The 21586-nt window shown below is 46.6% G+C and overlaps 2 protein-coding genes across 4 annotated transcripts in view; both read right to left on the reverse strand.

The window, feature by feature from the left end:
* LOC115165769 (calmodulin-binding transcription activator 1-like) overlaps window positions 1-2190 on the reverse strand; it is a 49231-nt gene extending 47041 nt beyond the window's left edge. For all 3 annotated transcript variants that reach the window (XM_029719122.1, XM_029719121.1, XM_029719120.1), the window contains exon 1: window positions 90-2190. In XM_029719122.1, coding sequence (XP_029574982.1) covers window positions 90-2051 — 1962 coding nt within the window. In that variant the 5' untranslated portion in view covers window positions 2052-2190. The remainder of the gene's footprint in view (window positions 1-89) is intronic.
* Window positions 2066-21586, reverse strand: part of LOC115166486 (calmodulin-binding transcription activator 1-like) — a 209952-nt gene continuing 190431 nt past the window's right edge. Inside the window, exons 5-7 of the mRNA XM_029720381.1 lie at window positions 2887-3027; window positions 2261-2401; window positions 2066-2076 (exon numbers count right to left, since the gene is read on the reverse strand). Of these exons, the coding sequence (XP_029576241.1) occupies window positions 2066-2076; window positions 2261-2401; window positions 2887-3027 (293 nt within the window). The remainder of the gene's footprint in view (window positions 2077-2260; window positions 2402-2886; window positions 3028-21586) is intronic.

The following is a 21586-nucleotide window of genomic DNA, read 5'->3' on the forward strand; positions in this document are numbered from 1 at the left end:
CTGTCTGACTAAAATGACAATATAAAACTATTTAGTAATTAAATTGGGGTATAATGATAACATGCACTAACAGTGTGATGGAGGCTCACCTCAGGGTAGGACCACTCAGGGGAGTAGTCAGTGACGATGAAGAGTCTCCCAGTGGCCTGCAGCATACCCAAAGCCCCCTGGGCCACGGCTGCAGACACAACCTCCGCAACATGCATGTAGGCCAGGGAGCCTGGCTCCACCCCTGCACCCCCGGCCCCTCCACCAAGGGACTGGGGGCTGCAGCAGGGCTGGAGACAAAGCTCTGAGGGGCTGTATCCTGTCCCCCGGGCCCCTCCTACCCCTCCGTCCTCCTGGTTCTGCTGAGGAGCTCCGCTAGGTGTGGCCTGGCCATCTGAGCCATGGTTGCCCACCAGCTGGTGGGTGTAGAGGGCTCCTCCGGCCGTCATGTTGGCTCCACTACCGTCCACAGAGATGAAGTCATTTATAAGGTCAGAGAACTGGTTCCCGAAGGAGATGTCAAAGTGGTCTAGGCTGATCTCCATGCCTCCCCCTCCTGCTACCCCATTGGAGCCCGCTCCGCCCAGGCCCTGGTGGTGGCCCACGGTGTTGTAGAGGCCCTGGACCATCCCAGCCCCCTGGAGGAGGGGCTGCAGCTGCTGCTGTTGCTGGGAGCGGTTGCTGCCGTCATTGTTGACGCCATTTCCATTGTGCATGGCCGCTCCTTTCCCTCCACCTCCCTGACTTCCTCCTCCGTCATTGGCCTGCTGCAGGTAGTGCTCTGCACCTCCTCCCTCTGGGTTGCCTCCTCCACAGGCCTGGAGGTGATCCCCAGGCTTCAGTAGACCCTCTCCGTTCTCTGTTCCCCCGGCCTGTCCTGAGCTCACGCTGCCTGGCTGCTCCAGACCCACCACCTCCTCATGCTCCGGCCCCAGCCCAGGGAAGCCCCCCTGGTACTGCAGGAGCTGGAGAGACCCAGGCCCCTGCCCTGGCCCCTCAGTGGGGGAGCCCCCGTTGCAGTTGGCCCTATGCTGGCCCTGGTGGCTCTGGTGGTGGTGGAGATGGCCGTTGCTGCCAGGGGAGTCCGTCTTGACCACCTGCAGGCTCATGTAGGCTGTGGAGTCGTGGGAGTTGTGCTCCATCAGATGAGTCTTCTGGGCCATGGAGGACCTGCCCTGCTGGGCCTGGCCGGGCTGCTGGGTGTCCTGGAGGAAGAAGCTGGGCGAGTGGCTCTGGTGGGAGAGGTGGGGGCTGTTCATAGCCTGGCCATAGCTCACTGACCCAGCCCCGGACGAGTAGTCCTGCTTGGCATCGATGGCACTGAAGTCCATCTGCTCCAGGGTGGTGCTGGGGCTCAGGCCTCCTCCAGAGGGCAGCAGAGACCCTGCAGGGGTCAGGCCGAGGGAGCCCTGTGCTGAACCTGCCCCAGAGGAACAAGACACACCTCCTCCACAGCTCACCACCACCCCCACCTGGTATCCCTGCTCGGTGGCCAGCTGCTGCTCAAAGGACATGTCTTCTGTTTTAATGTTCTTCACCAGAGCAGAGTTGAAGCTGTATCCAGAGTCTGACATGGAGGGAGAGCGCTGCATGCTGCTATTGGTGCCGTTGGAGGAAGAGGAGGAGGAGGAAGAGCTGCCATCCCCCTTCAGCCTGCTGCCCCCATAGGTTTGGCCCTGCTTGGGGTTGTTGAGAAAGCAGTCAGGGTCGAAGTTCATGGTGGTCTCAGGTATCTTCATGCCTCCGTTATCCAGACTGCTGGATAGGACCAGCTCTTCAGACACCCCAGCTGCAGACAGCATGGACAGCCCGTCTGCTCCCCCCGCCAACCCGGGAACCTCCCTAGCTCCTCCGCTGGGGAAGGCAAACTTGTGGCTGTCTGCCACAACACCGGACAGCACCAGGCCCTGGGAGGCTGCGTCGGGGCCAATGAGGTGTGTGTTGGGGCCCCCTGTGGGGGACATGCTGTAGACGGGGTCTCCGGTCACCTCGGACATGAAGACACTCTGGGACATGACGGCGGCTACGTGGCCCAAGCCCGTCACCACGGGACTGTCAGCCATGTCTGGGTCGCTGTTCAGGCCACTGCTGATGGACACAGGGGAGTTCTGGGTGGTGTCTGGGACCTCCACCTGGTTGGTAGAGGACACCTCTGTGCTGTTCTGGTGCAGGAGAACAGGCTTGTGGACCTTGCCGTTGCGTTTCTCTCTGGCGCTACCCCCTCCTCCTCCCCCTGAGCTCTTCCCTCCTCCTCCCCCTCCTCCATGGCTGCTGTGCTCGGTCTTGCCCTCGGACACGTCGTTGTTCTGGACCTCAGAGTGACCACTGCTGTAGCCTCCACGGGGGTCCACCTTGGGGGAGATGATGCGGTGTTTGGCGCTGTTGCACTTGTGATGCACGCTGCTCCCTGCGCCTGTTAGAGGGAGGAAGGAGAGCTTACTAAGAGATAGCATTAGATACAGCAGAAGTCATAAACCATCTAGAAAGAATGTAGAAGGGTACAGTGAATCTCGGTGACACAAACTAATTCTGTGGGAAGGCTTTTAATGACTTGTTACAACAGCTCATCAGAATTCATACAATACCAATAAGAATACTGCCTGTACGTTTGCACCTAAACAAATCACCTGGAAACACATGTAATTATGCAAGGAATTGTAATTCAAGTAATCATTTGATTGATTGGTGTTCCTTTTGAAACTATTTGAACTTTTATCAATCCAAAACGAGAGAGCCATGACCCTGACACTTTCACATTCACTCTGAGCATGATGTATGAGCTTAAACCTCTTCTCCTTCTCCCTGCCTTCTATCCTTTGACTTCTCATACCCATCTCCCCTTTCTCTCTCACCCCCTATTCTCCTGCCCCTATCTACCCCCTATCCCCTCCCCCTTACCCAGGGTGCCCGTGCAGAGGCAGTTGTGGGTCCGGGGAGGTGGCTTGGTTTGGTGGCTGTCCAGAATCTGCTGCACCAGCTGCTCCACTGAGAAGCCAGAGCTGCTGTTCCCGTTGCTACAAGTCCACTTGATGCCATGAACTGCCGGGAGAGAGGAGACAGAGATGTCAGCCAGACAGCCACTACCACCAGCCAGCCAGCCAGACAGCCACTACCACCAGCCAGCCAGCCAGCCACTACCACCAGCCAGCCAGCCAGACAGCCACTACCACCAGCCAGCCAGCCAGCCACTACCACCAGCCACGCCAGCCAGCCAGCCAGCCACTACCACCAGCCACGCCAGCCAGCCAGCCACGCCAGCCAGCCACACCAGCCAGCCAGCCACGCCAGCCAGCCAGCCACGCCAGCCAGCCAGCCAGCCACTACCACCAGCCACGCCAGCCAGCCAGCCACGCCAGCCAGCCAGCCAGCCAGCCAGCCACGCCAGCCACGCCAGCCAGCCAGCCACGCCAGCCCCCCTCCCCACCACCACACCGTACCCTGCTGACCCACCTATATATATCTACACCGCATCATATATATATATATATATATATATATCACTAACTGTAGGTCGCTCTGGATAAGAGTGTCTGCTAAATGACTAAAATGTAAATGTACAAAAATAAGTATATTTAATACACCAACCATGCCAGCGCCCTCCACCTCCCGATCACCACCACACACTGTACACTACTAACCCACCCATACACCCCTTTAATACACTACTAACCCACCCATACACCCCCACTGTACACTACTAACCCACCCATACACCCCCTTAATACACTGTACACTACTAACCCACCCATACCCCCTTAATACACTGTACACTACTAACCCACCCATACACCCCCACTGTACACTACTAACCCACCCATACACCCCTAACCCACCCATACACCCCCTTAATACACTGTACACTACTAACCCACCCATACCCCCTTAATACACTGTACACTACTAACCCACCCATACACCCCCACTGTACACTACTAACCCACCCATACACCCCCTTAATACACTATACACTACTAACCCACCCATACACCCCCACTGTACACTACTAACCCACCCATACACCCCCTTAATACACTGGACACTACTAACCCACCCATACACCCCCTTAATACACTATACACTACTAACCCACCCATACACCCTTAATACACTGTACACTACTAACCCACCCATACACCCCCACTGTACACTACTAACCCACCCATACACCCCCTTAATACACTGTACACTACTAACCCACCAATACACCCTTAATACACTGTACACTACTAACCCACCCATACACCCCCTTAATACACTATACACTACTAACCCACCCATACACCCCCTTAATACACTATACACTACTAACCCACCCATACACCCTTAATACACTGTACACTATTAACCCACCCATACACCCCCTTAATACACGACTAACCCACCCATACACCCCCTTAATCCACTACTAACCCACCCATACACCCCCACTGTACACTACTAACCCACCCATACACCCCCTTAATACACTGTACACTACTAACCCACCCATACACCCCTTAATACACTGTACACTACTAACCCACCCATACCCCCCCTTAATACACTGTACACTACTAACCCACCCATACACCCCCACTGTACACTACTAACCCACCCATACACCCCTTAATACACTATACACTACTAACCCACCCATACACCCCCTTAATACACTGTACACTACTAACCCACCCATACACCCCCTTAATACACTGTACACTACTAACCCACCCATACACCCCCTTAATACACTGTACACTACTAACCCACCCATACACCCTTAATACACTGTACACTACTAACCCACCCATACACCCCCTTAATACACTGTACACTACTAACCCACCCATACACCCCCTTAATACACTGGACACTACTAACCCACCCATACACCCTTAATACACTGTACACTACTAACCCACCCATACACCCCCACTGTACACTACTAACCCACCCATACACCCTTAATACACTATACACTACTAACCCACCCATACACCCTTAATACACTGTACACTACTAACCCACCCATACACCCCCTTAATACACTATACACTACTAACCCACCCATACACCCTTAATACACTGTACACTACTAACCCACCCATACACCCCCTTAATACACTATACACTACTAACCCACCCATACACCCTTAATACACTGTACACTATTAACCCACCCATACACCCTTAATACACTATACACTACTAACCCACCCATACACCCTTAATACACTGGACACTACTAACCCACCCATACACCCTTAAGACACTGTACACTATTAACCCACCCATACACCCTTAATACACTGTACACTACTAACCCACCCATACACCCCCTTAATACACTGTACACTACTAACCCACCCATACACCCTCTTAATACACTATACACTACTAACCCACCCATACACCCCCACTGTACACTACTAACCCACCCATACACCCCCTTAATACACTATACACTACTAACCCACCCATACACCCCCTTAATACACTATACACTACTAACCCACCCATACACCCCCTTAAAACACTGTACACTACTAACCCACCCATACACCCCCTTAATACACTATACACTACTAACCCACCCATACACCCCCTTAATACACTGTACACTACTAACCCACCCATACACCCCCTTAATACACTGGACACTACTAACCCACCCATACACCCCCTTAATACACTATACACTACTAACCCACCCATACACCCCTTAATACACTGTACACTACTAACCCACCCATACACCCTTAATACACTGTACACTACTAACCCACCCATACACCCCCTTAATACACTGTACACTACTAACCCACCCATACACCCCCTTAATACACTATACACTACTAACCCACCCATACACCCCCTTAATACACTGTACACTACTAACCCACCCATACACCCCCTTAATACACTATACACTACTAACCCACCCATACACCCCCTTAATACACTGTACACTACTAACCCACCCATACACCCCCTTAATACACTATACACTACTAACCCACCCATACACCCCCTTAATACACTATACACTACTAACCCACCCATACCCCCTTAATACACTGTACACTACTAACCCACCCATACACCCCCTTAATACACTGGACACTACTAACCCACCCATACACCCCCACTGTACACTACTAACCCACCCATATCCCCCCTTAATACACTGTACACTACTAACCCACCCATACACCCTTAATACACTGTACACTACTAACCCACCCATACACCCTTAATACACTATACACTACTAACCCACCCATACACCCCCTTAATACACTGGACACTACTAACCCACCCATACACCCCCACTGTACACTACTAACCCACCCATACACCCCCACTGTACACTACTAACCCACCCATACACACCCTTAATACACTATACACTACTAACCCACCCATACACCCCTTAATACACTATACACTACTAACCCACCCATACACCCCCTTAATACACTGTACACTACTAACCCACCCATACACCCCCTTAATACACTACTAACCCACCCATACACCCCCTTAATACACTGTACACTACTAACCCACCCATACACCCCCTTAATACACTATACACTACTAACCCACCCATACCCCCTTAATACACTGTACACTACTAACCCACCCATACACCCCCTTAATACACTATACACTACTAACCCACCCATACACCCCTTAATACACGACTAACCCACCCATACACCCCCTTAATACACTATACACTACTAACCCACCCATACACCCCTTAATACACGACTAACCCACCCATTCGCATACTGAATCCTATCTCTTCTACACCCCTTACTTGCATCCTGTAACATACCATCCCCAACTATCCCACTTCACACCACAGTGTGCTTGTGCAACACAGAATTACTGAGCAATGTCTTGTTTCTTTCCCTGCGTTGCCCCACCAACCGTACTGTACACCACTACTTCCTGAAGTAGCCAAGCACACAAGCAGCATGGAGTAAACCTGCTGGCTTTTCTGTGTCATTGTATTTCCCTCTGCTCCCGCTATGTGAGTGCTTATGAAGGTGACATTCCCCCCTGTGCTGCCTCTACCTCTGCTCAGGCTGTAATGGGGAAACCACTAGAGGGGAACACAGTCTAGCTGCAGCCAAGGAAGGAAAGAGAAGAGAGTAATTCTCCTTCACAACTCCACTGCTGCCTGCCTGGCTGCCTTTCTGGCTGGCCTGCTCCAGTCACACTTCGCTGGCACCTCCTAATACCTCTCACTGCTTCCCTAGCTCAGGCCTGGCAGCCAGACTCCTCTTCTCATCAGGATGATAGTGATGCTGCTAGCACAATCATAATGCCTATAATATCACCAGTGACTGCTGCTGCTGCCACGCCACCAGCTCTCAACCAGAAAACAAAGAAATATGGTCATATTTCTGAAGTGGGGCACATTTAGAATATCAAACAAAATCAAGACAGCTCTAAATACTGGTCCCACGCCTCGCTACCTCCCTCAGTTATATAGGCAGAAGAGAGGGAGGGAGAGAGGGAGTAAATGCGCGCTTGTGTGTGTGCATGTGCGTGCTTGCGGGGGAGAGAGAGAGTAAGAAAGAAAGAAAGAAAGAAAGAAAGAAAGAAAGAAAGAGAGAGAGAGAAAGAAAGAAAGAGCGAGAGAGAGAGCGAAATTAGAACGCTGCTCCGGAGAGATACAGAGACAAGGAGAAAGCTAATCAGGGTGCTTTCACTTCAATGCTGGCGGATCACTCCTCTATTGATCTTGTTTAAAGACAATACAATTACCGTACCTAGCATTATTGTTTTCAAGTGTGTACAAAAGTGTACTCTAGGCTGCAGTGAAAATGTAATTTGAATAACGGCACAAAAGACCTGTGATTTGAATGTTTCATTCCATTTGGATTAGTTAGCAGGCCAGTCTGGCAGTATTTTTACTTCTGATACTGAGATGCGCCGTCTGTTGCAGATCATCATTCTCCTAAATCGTCCTATAATAATGTGGCCACCTATACTCCTGGCAGGACCAGTCATTCAGGAAAGTTTAACATGCGCTGTGCCTCCTCTCCAATCCGAGTGGCTATTCTTCGCGCACCTAGAGCCTAACTCTTCAATATTGCCTAAACATTTATCATTTAACTTGTGAAATGTATTACCTTTTATATATGGCGCACAACTAGTCACAATGTTTTCATCTGATTGGATTACTTCAGAAGTCTCCTGTAGGCATGCGTTAGTCCAAAACGTCATTCTAGCATCCTCAAAATGGATGAACAGTTTTTGTTATTTAACTAGGCAAGACAGCTAAGAACGAATTCATATTTACAATGACGGCCTACCGGGGAATAGTGGGTTGGGTTATTTTTACTTTGTCTGCTCGGGGATTCGATCCAGCAACCTTTCGGTTACTGGCCCATACGAGCTAACCACTAGGCTTCGTATCGCCCCCAATAATAAACAGGTTTCCATCCAAACTTTTTATGTCAGTAAAATGCATGTCAGATAAAAAATGTAAAGACAGGCCTGATGGAAAGAGAACATTTTCCGGTAAACTTTACAAATGTCGACAAAACAAAATACGCTAGACAAGGTGGGATCTTTTTGTGTCGGTAAAAGGAATTATGCGAAAAACGTCAGTGGAAACGCTTTTATGGGCAAATATTTATATAATAACTATCATATTAATGTCAATCTGGGAGTCACGCGATAACATGTGTGGTCCTCCCACGACCTGTCGGGAAAGCATGCCGTTTATTGGTCTACAGATGAAATATGTGATGAACTTCACAGGATGGTCAAAGTGCAAGGTGATGAGCTTGATGCTGCTTTCCAATAAATATCCAGGATCTTATTCTGGTGACATGATCCTCTATGCTTGTCTGCCGTTTGACAATTCAAATAATCTCGCTATTTTTTCCATATTAATCTCATCATATAAATGCGCTCTAGCCAACAGCGAGATTACGCAACAGTCTTTATAACGCAACAATCTCTGGGTGAGAAAACCATCAGTAGAGTTGAAAGTGCGATGGAAACCCATTTAACTTGGATTTTTTTCCTTTGGTAAATGAAAATATAATCGCTAAAGTTATTTTTATGTGCAGTACGTATTTATGCACATACTGTTGCGTACACAAATTATGCAGATGTTATCGTGGGTGTAGCGAAATGCTCATGTTTCTAGCTCTAATAATGCAGTTAATCCACAAAATAAAAAAGAAAGGAATGAAGAAATATAGAAATATTAGAACAAGCAGTGTAAGAGTCTGGAAGATATGTATATGATGCTGTGTTTTGAGATGATGGAAAGTATATGAATAGGAAAGGTGTGTACAGCAGTAGTTGTATGTTAACATTATGAAAGTGACTAGTGTTTAATGACTATGTACATAGGGCAGCGGTGTCTAAGGTGCAGGGTAGAGGACCGGGTGGTAGCTGGCTAGTAACAGTGATTAAATTCAGGGCAGAGGCCTGCTAGTGATGATTATCTACCAGTCTGATGGCCTGGAGATAGAAGCTGTTCTTCAGTCTCTCGGTCCCTGCTTTGATGCACCTGTACTGTCACCGCCTTCTATATGGTAGCGGGGTGAACAGGCTGTGGCTTTGGTGGCTGAGGTCCTTGATTATCTTCTTGGCCTTCCTGTGACACAGTGTGCTGTAGATGTCGTGGAGGGCAGGCAGTGTGCCCCCGGTGATGTGTTGGGCTGACTGCACCACCCTCTGGAGAGCCCTGCTGACAGTGCAGTTGCCATACCAGGCGGTGATACAGCCCGACAGGATGCTCTCAATGGTATATCAGTAGGAGTGTGTGAGGGTCTTAGGGGCCAAGCCAAATGTCTTCAGCCTCCGGAGGTTGAAGAGGCACTATTGCACCTTCTTTACCCAACTGTCTGTGTGGATGGACCATTTCAGGGTGATAGTGATGTGCATGCCGAGGAACGTGAAGCTTTTCACCCTCTCCACTGTGGCCCGTCGATGTGGATGGGGGCGTGCTCACGCTGCTGTCTCCTGAAGTCCACAATCAGATCCTTCATTTGTTTTTATGTTGAAGGAGAGGTTATTTTCCTGGCACCACTCTACCAGGGCCCTCACCTCATCCCTGTAGGCTGTCTAGTCGTTGTGTTGTCTGCAAACTTGATGATTGAGTTGGAGACTTGCAGGGCCACGCGGTCATGGGTTAACAGGGAGTACAGGAGGGGTTTGAGCACACACCCTTGTGGGGCACCCGTGTTGAGGATCAGCGTAGCGGAGGTGTTGTTGCCTACCTTCACCACCTGGGGTCGGCCCGTCAGGAAGTCCAGGACCCAGTTGCACATGGCGGGGTTCAGACCCAGGGCCCCAAGCTTAGTGATGAGCTTGGAGGGCACTATGGTGTTGAAGGCTGAGCTATAGTTGATGAATATCATCCTTAAATTGTTATTTCTCTTGTCCAGGTGGGATAGGGCAGTGTTTAGTGTGATGGTGATTGCATCATCCTTGGATCTGTTGGGGTGATATGCAAATTGTAGTGGGTCTAGGATGTCGGGTTAGGTGATCCTTAACCAGCCTCTCAAAGCCCTTCATGATGACAGAAGTGAGCGCTACGGGGCAATAGTCATTTAGAATAGTTACCTTCGCTTTCTTGGGTACAGGAACAATAGTGGACATCTTGAAGTGGGGACAACAGACTGGGATAGGGAGAGATCGAATATATCCGTAAACAATCCCCGCCAGCTGGTCTGCACATGCTCTGAGGACGCAGCTAGGGATGCCGTCTGGGCAGGCAGGTTTGCGATGGTTAACATGCTTAAATGACTTACTCATGTCAGCCACGCAGTGGGCCACGTCGATGGCACTATGTTTCCCTCGAAGCGGGCAAAGAAGGTGTTTAGCATGTCTGGGAGCAAGACGTCAGCGTCCGTGGTATTGATGTTAAAAATAGGGACCACAATGGAAGTCCCCAACTATTGATCCCGGTCACCTTTAAAAATCTTTGTACTTTGTGTGTATATGTATTTTTTTTTACTGAAAACTAAAATCCATCCAAACTGCGCAGAGGTCATTTGGTGAATAGAAAGAGTTACAAAACTCTTTCCATTCCGTTACAAAACACCAAAAAGTGTAATAACATTGGGAGATTGTCAAGCCAAGCCTTCGATACTGGGTAAGACTACAAGGTAGGGAGAGATGGATGTTCTTTTTGTCGAGATTGACATAGTCTATTTATTGTAGTGTTGAAAACACAAACCATGATATTAAAGTGCCCGAAGTCGGTATGCTTTGTTTATTGGTTGTGTGGTGCATTGGCACAGAAACCTATTGGTGGACAATTCGTTGCATATATTTTATATAATTATAAATATGGCATCAAAATGTTTAAAATCTGATTTCCCTCTAGCTGATCATTGTCTGCAGATGGCTCTGATCGTAGTTTAATGAAACAGGCAGGGAGCGTGAGCTCGTCTGTGGTGTTTGGCGAAGCCTCAACCTTCTGGCCCGTAGCCCTGCGTGGCATCAGCTGTGCCACAAAAGCATGCTGAAGCGGCAAAGTCGATATCCACATTTATAAACATAGGGTCGCTACAGTATTTGTGGTTAAAAACATCATTTTGAATTAATTCTATGAGGGGGGAGGGTGTGCAATTTATTTGACAGTACAAGGGGAGGGTCATGTGAACATATTTGTAATGTTGGGAAGAGGGGGGAGCGGAGGGTCACATGAGCTCAGATTAGGAATGGCAAAGACAATAAACATAACTGTAATATTATTACCTTTTATTTAATCAGGGGAGCCCAATTGAGACCAGGGTCTCATTTTCAATGGTGCCCTGAGACCATAAAGTAAACAAACAACTACATTACATTAGAACATCACTAACATCACAGCCATCATAAACAAGTTATTAAATCAATCACTAAAAACAATTGCACACTTCGGTGAACTCATTTATCATCAGGGTTTTAAAGTGCCCTAGTGGCACCAGGGAATCCACATGGAATGCATTTTGGAAGTGGAAACTAAAAGCAGATGTACCTAATTCCGTGCAGACCCGAGGAATCTGAAGAGTTAACCAACCATGTGAGTGGGTTTGGTATCTCATTCTTTTATAGGTTAGCAACAAAGTTCAGTGAGTTGGAAGCTTGTGTAGTAGAGCTTTGTAAACAGAAAGGGAATAGTGAAGTGATCTACAGGGCTTTAATGAGGACCTGCCAACCTTGTAATATAAGTAATGCACACACAGATTTAAAAAAAGAAAACTAATGTATGAATTTGTTGTTTTACTATTTCCCTGTGAGTTAGATACACATTCAAACGACCTGTCTGACTTCATAACTGTTTGGCATCTCAGTAACACATCTGTTATGATGATGCAGGCATTAGTAATATGTGGATAAGAGACTGTTGTCATGCAAGGTGTCCTGAAACGGGTTCCCCTTCGTGACAAATCCAGAGCAGAGCTATAGTAGAGAGCTGACTCAGAGCTTTGACAGACCTCAGAGTGACAGCTCAACGCTGCTGCTTAAATCCACTATGTAGCCCCATTGCCTCTAGTCCAAACAATCCTGCCTCACTATGGCACTGAGTGATGCCCCAAGCCAGTCTGCCAGGGTTTGTCATAGCTCAGTAAATGCTCTCCTGCCTGGTTTGGTCTCACCCTCGGGGGTCTGAGCTGTTTGTGTGTGTTTGTGTATGTGTGACATATCCGCCTGTCTTCCCTCCTTACTCAGGGTTGTATTTAAAGCTCCCCTGTTCTCTGACAGCCACAAGGTTCTGTTCCGTCCTGCGGCATCACTACCACCATCACAACCAGCTAATTCCTGTGTCATCATCCGGAACGACCGTGCATGTAAGGGATGTGGCCTGATGAGCAGCGCCTGTCTTCAGGATACACAGATCACATCACATTCTCTTTGCACCACTGGGCACTGACTGGGATATGATGCCATGCACCCACTTCCCTGCCCTGCCATGCCCTGGTCTAGTCTGGCCTAACCCTGGATGGAGGATTTGGAGGGATGGAGAGATGGAAGGAGAGAGAGGGGGAGGGATATAGGGAGGCTGGTGGTGTGTTTGTCTATCAGCAGGCTCGGGGCCTGACTGACTCCATGGCTGGGGTTAGAGTTGGAGCATCACTGAGCCAGGGCTCATGCTTGTTTACTGCATCAGAAGAGGGGCGTGAGTCAAGCTGCATGGCTCGTCTGCTGCTTTCTCATTGGCCTATCTGCCCTTTCATAGCAGAGAACCCACACTGTGACCCCCAGCCCAACCCTCAGCCCTCATCTCTGACTCTCTCCTCCCTAGGGCTGGGGAAGGATCAGTTCAGACAAGGCCATGTTGAGTGTTTGTGTGTATGTAGTGTGTGTGTAGTGTGTGTGTGTGTGTATTGTGTGTATGTAGTGTGTGTGTGTAGTGTGTGTGTGTGTGTGTGTGGGCATGTAGTGTGTATGTAGTGTGTAGTGTGTGTGTGTGTGTGTGTGTGTGTGTGTGTGTGTGTGTATGTAGTGTGTGTATGTAGTGTGTGTGTGTGTGTGTATGTATGTAGTGTGTGTATGTAGTGTGTGTGTGTGTGTGTGTGTGTATGTAGTGTGTGTGTGTGTGTGTGCGTGCGCATGCGTGTGTGTGTGGTTATGTCTCTGCTATTGTATGTTTTTTTGTCGGCAGAACAACACAAACAGCTAGACTAGGATCCAGTGAACCATATCATCTCAATTGCCACTTGGTTTTCTGTGTCATTAGACATGTCAAAGACTTTGTGCAGTGGGACATCATGTGTAGAGAATAACTCACGTCTAGAGCTGGGTTCCTCAACTGCCGGGCCGCGGGTCATTTTATTTGTCCCCTTTACGCTCTGAATGGCAAACATACACAATCCATGTCTCAATTGGCTCAAGGCTTAAAAATCCTTCTTTAACCTGTCTCCTCCCCTTCATCTACACTGATTCAAGTGACATCACTAAGGGATTATAGCTTTCACCTGGTCAGTCTATGTCATGGTGTTCATAATGTTTTGTACACTCTGTATATATGTGATCGTATAATGTAAGAAAGGTTTGAAATTATGATGTTTTAATCAAATATTGAATCTGTTTGGGCTTCTTGCGTTCAATTTGCAGTCTTCAAATTCAAAGCCTTAAGCGAACATGCATATCAATGGCAGCATGATACATGGCTTAACATCAAAACATACTTCAAAGTTTCCCAGAGCTTACTAATTTGCACAGTACTTCGTTAAACTGAAGGTTCGTAGCTACGATAGAGGGTAGGGAATGGGACTCTGTCCAGCCTCTTCCTCTGTAGGCCTACATGTTAAACTTCAGAGGAGTAAAAGTGTTTCCTTTTCCCTCCGAGATCCTTGTTGCTAGACTACATACTCCATCTCTCCCGAATACAGTAATAAACACCTGCGTATGTATATCCGCTGATGAACCATAGCTTCTTGTGTAAGACATGAGTCAGTCTGGGGAGAATGTACCGTTTGTAAAGGCCTGCTGTATTATTCACAGCTGAATAATACATAGATAATATAATATAATGCTGCTGTGCACTTTGCCTCCACCCCTCTATGTCCCTATGATCAGGGATAGAGGCTGTTCTATCAACACACCACTAGGTGGCACTGTCGCTCTACCTTACAGCTGATGTTTATATCCTGGTTGTTCTATGAGGGAGGGAGAGAGAGATTCTGGAATATCCAAGGCCTGAGGTCATTTGCCTTTGGCCTAAAGAGCAGGAACCTAGCCTTCACCAAAGAAATCAGAAATACAGACATTGTCATGCTACAAGAAACATGGTATAGAGGAGATGAACCCACTGGTTGCCCTCTAGGTTACAGAGAGCTGGTACTCCCATCCACCAAACTACCAGGTGTGAAACAGGGAAGGGACTCGGGGGGTATGCTAATTTGGTATAGAGCAGACCTAACTCACTCTATTTAATTAATCAAAACAGGAACATTTTACATTTGGCTAGAAATTCAAAAGAAAATTATCTCAACAGAGAAAAATTTCCTCCTGTGTGCAACCTATATCCCCCCACTAGAATACCCATACTTTAATGAAGACAGCTTCTCCATCCTGGAGGGGGAAATCAATCATTTCCAGGCCCAGGGACATGTACTAGTCTGTGGCGACCTAAATGCCAGAACTGGACAATAACCTGACACAAACACCTACCTGGAGGTGACAGCATTCCCTCCCCCATATGCCACCCTAAGCACAACTATGACAACATAACCAACAAAAATGGGTCAGCAGCTCTGTTGCATGCTGGGTATGTACAGAGTCAATGGTAGGCTTTGAGGGGACTCCTACGGTAGGTACACCTATAGATCATCTATTGGCAGTAGTACTGTAGACTACTTTATCACTGACCTCAAACCAGAGTCTCTCAGAGCGTTTACAGATTACAGCAAAATCACAGTATACTTGAACAGAGAAATACTCAATAATGAGGCATCAAAGCCAATGGAACTTAATATTAAGAAATGCTATAGATGGAATGAAAGTAGTGTGAAATCCTAACAAAAAACTGTTTGGCAACAACAAATTCAATCTCTTTCAGACAACTCCCTGGACAAATTTTTCACTGTAATAGTGAAGGTGCAAACTTGGCAGTAGAAAACCTAAACAGTATATTTGACCTCTCGGCTTCCCTATCAAATCAAAACATTTCAAACAGCAAACCGAAGAAAATGAACAATGACAAATGGTTTTACAAAGAATGCAAAAATCTAAGAAAGAAATTGAGAAACCTGTCCATCTAAAAACATAGAGACCCAGAAAACCTGAGCCTACGCCTTCACTATGGTGAATCACTAAAACAATACAGAAATACACTACGGAAAAAGAATGAAAAGCACGTCAGAAATCAGCTAAATGTAGTTGAAGAATCATAGAATCTAACCACTTCTTGGAAAATTGGAAAACACTAAATAAACAACAACACAAAGAGTTATCTTTCCAAAATGGAGATGGGTGGATAAACCACTTCTCCAATCTTTTAGGCTCTATAACAAAGAACAAACAGCAAAAACATATACATGATCAAATACAAATCTTAGTATCAACTATTAAAGACTACCAGAACACACTGGATTCTCCAATTACATTGAATGAACTACAGGACAAAATATAAACCCTCCTTTGGTGTTGAAGGTATCGTCAATTCAATTATAAAATATACAGACCACAAATTCCAATTGGCTATACTTAAACTCTTTAACATCATCCTTAGCTCTGGCATCTTCTCCAATATTTGGATCCAAGGACTGATCGCCCCAATTTTGACTCCAATAACTACCGTGGGATATGCGTCAACAGCAACCTTGGGAAAATCCTTGAGGGAAAAGCATATGACATAAAATCCATGTACACAAACAACAAGTGTGTGGTAAAAATTGGCAAAAATACACACATTTCTTTCCACAGGGCTGTGGAGTGAGACAGGGATGCAGCTTAAGCCCCACCCTCTTCAACATATATTTCAACGAATTGGCGAGGGCACTAGAACAGTCTGTAGCACCTGGCCTCACCCTACTAGAATCTGAAGTCAAATGTCTACTGTTTGCTGATGATTTGGTGCTTCTTTCCCCAACCAAGGAGGGCCTACAGCAGCACTTAGATCTGGGCCCTGACAGTAAATCTCAGTAAGACAAAAATAATGGTGTTCCAAAAAATATCTATTTGCCAGGACCACAAATACAAATTCCATCTAGACACCGTTGCCCTTGAGCACACAAAAAACTATACATACCTCGACCTAAACATCAGCGCCACAGGCAACTTCCACAAAGCTGTGAACGATCTGAGAGACAAGGCAAGAAGGGCCTTCTATGCCATCAAAAGGAACATAAAATTCGACATACCAATTAGGATCTGGCTAAAAATACTTGAATCAGTTATAGAACCCATTGCCCTTTATGGTTGTGATGTCTGGGGTCCGCTCACCAACCAAGAATTCACAAAATGGGACAAACACCAAATTGAGACTCTGCATGCAAAATTCAGCAAAAATATCCTTTGTGTACAACGTAAAACACCAAATAATGCATGCAGAACAGAATTAGGCCGATACCCGCTAATTATAGAAATCCAGAAAAGAGCCGTTAAAATCTACAACCACCTAAAAGGAAGCAATTCCCAAACCTTCCATAACAAAACCATCACCTACAGAGAAATGAAGCTGGAGAAGAGCCCCCTAAGCAGCTGGTCATGGGGCTCTGTTCACAAACACAAACAGACCCCACAGAGCCCCAGGACAGCAACACAATTAGACCCAACCAAATTATGAGAAGACAAAAAGATAATTACTTGACACATTGGAAAGAATTAACAAAAAAACTGAGCAAACTAGAATGCTATTTGGCCCTAAACAGAGAGTACACTGTAGCAGAATACCTGACCACTGTGACTGACCCAAACTTAAGGAAAGTTGACTATGTAAAGACTCAGTGAGTATAGCCTTGCTATTGAGAAAGGCTGCCGTAGGCAGACCCTGCTCTCAAGAGAAGACAGGCATGTGCACACTGCCCACAAAATGAGGTGGAAACTGAGCGGCCCTTCTTAACCTCCTGCCAAATGTTTGACCATATTAGAGACACATATTTCCTTCAGATTACACAGACCCACAAAGAATTCGAAAACAATTCCAATATTGATAAACTCCCATATTCGTTGTGTGAAATACCACAGTGTGTCATCACAGCAGCAGAATTTGTGACCTGTTGCCACAAGAAAAGGGCAATGAGTGAAGAACAAACACCATTGTAAATACAATGGCTGAGGCTGCTTTGTTGCTCTGTGGATGTGTCCCAATTGGCCATTGGACCTGGTCAAAGGTAGTGCACTATACAGGGAAAAGGGTGCAATTTGGAATGCCATGTGGCCTCATGTACCCTCATATAGCCCATCAGCTAGAAGGCATCTCACCCTTCTCGGCCCTCACTGTCCCAACAACTCCCCAAAGTTAATGACTTCACGCATTACTGCAAATGGCTGGGAATGAAATGATGCCCCACACCTAATGAATACAGTAGTTCACAGCAACGCTGTTAGCTGTCCATTTCCTGTACTGTCCTGTACTGATATATCCTGTCATGTACTGTCCTGTGGTGGATGGGATGCTCAAGTGACTCCTAAACTGATTGCCAGAGGAGCAGTGAAGGAGAAAACGATAGTGGAGCGTATGCTCTGGTGATCATGGCCAGCGTGTGTGTGTGTGTGTGTGTGTTCGGGCCTTGCCTGGCTGGCTGGTCTGTATTCACAGAGCATCTGTCCCTCACTGTGCATCTGAAAGCTGCTGACACACTACTCTCTACCTGGTCCCATCACCAATAATCAACCATGTGAACATCACTCACCATCACCGCCCTGCCAACATACACACACGTACACACCCGCAAACACACACGCACGCACGTACACACCCACAAACACACACACGCACGCACACATACATACATACATACAGCCTGGAGTCTGGCTATTAACAACTCTCTCAATGATTTTCAGAAGCCCCTAAAAGATTATTATCATCAGACAAACCCTGACATTTTACCAAACACTCTCGTACACTGTCTCAAACACTGTCTTAAATCTTTAGTCTTGCCCATTCACCCTCTGAATGGTACACATACACAATCCATGTCTCAATTGTCTCAAGGCTTAAAACTCCTTCTTTAACCTGTCTCCTCCCCTTCATCTACACTGATTGAAGTGGATTTAACAAGTGACATCAATAAGGGATCATAGCTTTCACCTGGATTCACCTGGTCAGTCTATGATATGGAAAGAGGAGGTGTTCCTAATGTTTTGTACACTCAGTGAATATACAGTTGAAGTCGGAAGTTTACATACACTTAGGTTGGAGTCATTAAAAGTTGTTTTTCAACCACTCCACAAATTTCTTGTTAACAAACTATAGTTTTGGCAAGTCGGTTAGGACATCTAATTTGTGCATGACACAAGTCATTTTTCCAACAATTGTTTACAGACAGATTATTTCACTTATAATTCACTGTTTCACAATTCCAGCGGGTCAGAAGCTTACATACACTAAGTTGAATGTGCCTTTAAACAGCTTGTAAAATTCAAAATGTCATTTAGAGGCTTCTGATAGGCTAATTAACATAAGTTTAGTCAATTGGAGGTGTACCTGTGGATGTATTTCAAGGCCTACCTTCACACTCAGTACCTCTTTGCTTGACATCATGGGAAAATCAAAAGAAATCAGCCAAGAACTCACATTTATTTTTTGACCTCCACAAGTCTGGTTCATCCTTGGGAGCAATATCCAAACGCCTGAAGGTGCCACGTTCATCTGTGCGAACAATAGTATGCAAGTATAAACACCATGGGACCACGCAGCCATCATACCGCTCAGGAAGGAGACACGTTCTGTCTCCTAGAGATGAGCGTACTTTGGTGCGAAAAGTGCAAATCAATCCCAGAATGACAGCAAAGGACTTTGTGAAGATGCTGGAGGAAACAGGTAAAACTATATCCACAGTAAAACGAGTCAGAAGCCACTGCTCCAAAACCGCCATAAAAAAACAGACTATGGTTTGCAACTGCACATGGGGACAAAGATCGTACTTTTTGGAGAAATGTCCTATGGTCTGATGAAACAAAAATAAAACTGTTTGGCCATAATGACCATTGTTATGTTTGGAGGAAAAAGGGGGAGGCTTGCAAGCCGAAGTATACCATCCCAACCGTGAAGCACAGGAGTGGCAGCATCATGCTGTGAGGGTGCTTTGCTGCAGGAGGGACTGGTCCACTTCACAAAATAGATGGCATCATGAGGTAGGAACATTTTGTGGATATATTGAAGCAACATCTCAAGACATCAGTCAGGGAGTTAAAGCTTGGTCACAAATGAGTCTTCCAAATGGACAATGACCCAAAGCATACCTCCAAAGTTGTGGCAAAATGGCTTAAGGACAACAAAGTCAAGGTATTGGAGTGGCCATCACAAAGCCCTGACCTCAATCCTATAGAACATTTGTGGGCAGAACTGAAAAAGCGTGTGCGAGCAAGGAGGCCTACAAACCTGACTCAGTTACAGCAGCTCTGTTAGGAGGATGGACCAACATTTGTTGTAGGAAGGTTGTGGAAGGCTACCAGAAACGTTTGACCCAAGTTAAACAATTTAAAGGCAATGCAACCAAATACTAATTGAGTGTACGTAAACCTCTGACCCATTGGGAATAAATCATTCTCTCTCCTATTATTCTGCCATTTCACATTCTTAAAATAAAGTGGTGATCCTAACTGACCTAAGACAGAGGATTTTTACTAGGATTAAATGTCAGGAATTGTGCAAAAATTGAGCTTAAATGTATTTGGCTAAGGTGTATGTAAACTTCCGACTTCAACTGTATCAACGAATTGGCAAGGGCACTAGAACAGTCCGCAACACCCAGCCTCACCCTACAATATGTTTGCTGATGATTTGGTGCTTCTGTCCCCAACCAAGGAGGGCCTACAGCAGCACCTAGATCTTCTGCACAGATTGTGTCAGACCTGGGCCCTGACAGTGAATCTCAGTAAAACAAAAATAAAGGTGTTCCAAAATGTTCCAGTTGCCAGGACCACAAATAGAAATGCCATGCCCTAGAGCAAACCAAAAACTATACCTACCTCGGCCTAAACATCAGCACCACAGGTAACTTCCACAAAGCTGTGAACGATCTGAGAGACAAGGCAAGAAAGGCCTATGCCATCAAAAGGAACATGAAATTCAACATCCCATTAAAATAAAATACTTGAATCAGTTATAGAACCCATTGCCCTTCATGATGCGTCATTCTATAACTAGAGGACTCCTGATATCTCCAGAAGTATCCATTTTTTTGTCTTTATCTGTTGTGGTCTAGTACTGTCTTTTTCCTAGCTAGGACCATTTACTTTAAGTGCTGCCTGTCTTCCCAGTAGCATACTTGGTGTGTGAACTGCTGACCACTCATAACTTGCAGGTAGTTGTTGACACATCAACCAGGATCAAGGGGCAGGGCAATTTGTGACTTATTTTAGTAATCAGTGGCTGTATTGGATGGGGCGTGGTTTCACCTCTCCTAGGCAATCAGTAATTAGTACAGGGAGGCGTGCTCTCCACCTCTGCTAGGCAATTAGCAATCAGTGTTAGTTCTTCAGTCTCCCCTGGTTTCTCAGCGGCAGCTGTAAGCGGCGGTAGTTTGGTTCTGCCGGAACTCTAAGGCCATCGCCAAAACAAAGACGGTTCTGCCGAGTTGTCTGAGGAAGGAACGAGAGGAAGGCTCACACCACTCTGTCACTTGAGTATCTTACATAGTTATTTACAGATTATCTAATTTTGCTCTTTTGTAGGTTTGTCAACTACTGTGTGTGTGTGCGTGCGTGCGTGCGTGCGTGTGTGTGTTCTATACCTGTTAGTTCCTCTCCCTGTATGCTTTACAGATGCTCCCCACCCCTTGTCTGCAACCCTTCTGATTTGGTGTACCCTGCGCGCACAACCCAGGTGGAATTCCGGGTCTCTGGCAGCATTTGGAACTGCCGATCTGCGGTCAGAACGCAGAGTTCATCTCAGCCTATGCTGCCCTTCAGTCCCTTGACTTTTTGGTCCCGACGGAGACATGGATCACCCCGCAAATCCAGAAAAGAGCCTTTC

This window comes from Salmo trutta, chromosome 28 (assembly GCF_901001165.1).
Source record: "Salmo trutta chromosome 28, fSalTru1.1, whole genome shotgun sequence".
Classification (NCBI taxonomy): Eukaryota; Metazoa; Chordata; class Actinopteri; order Salmoniformes; family Salmonidae; genus Salmo; species Salmo trutta.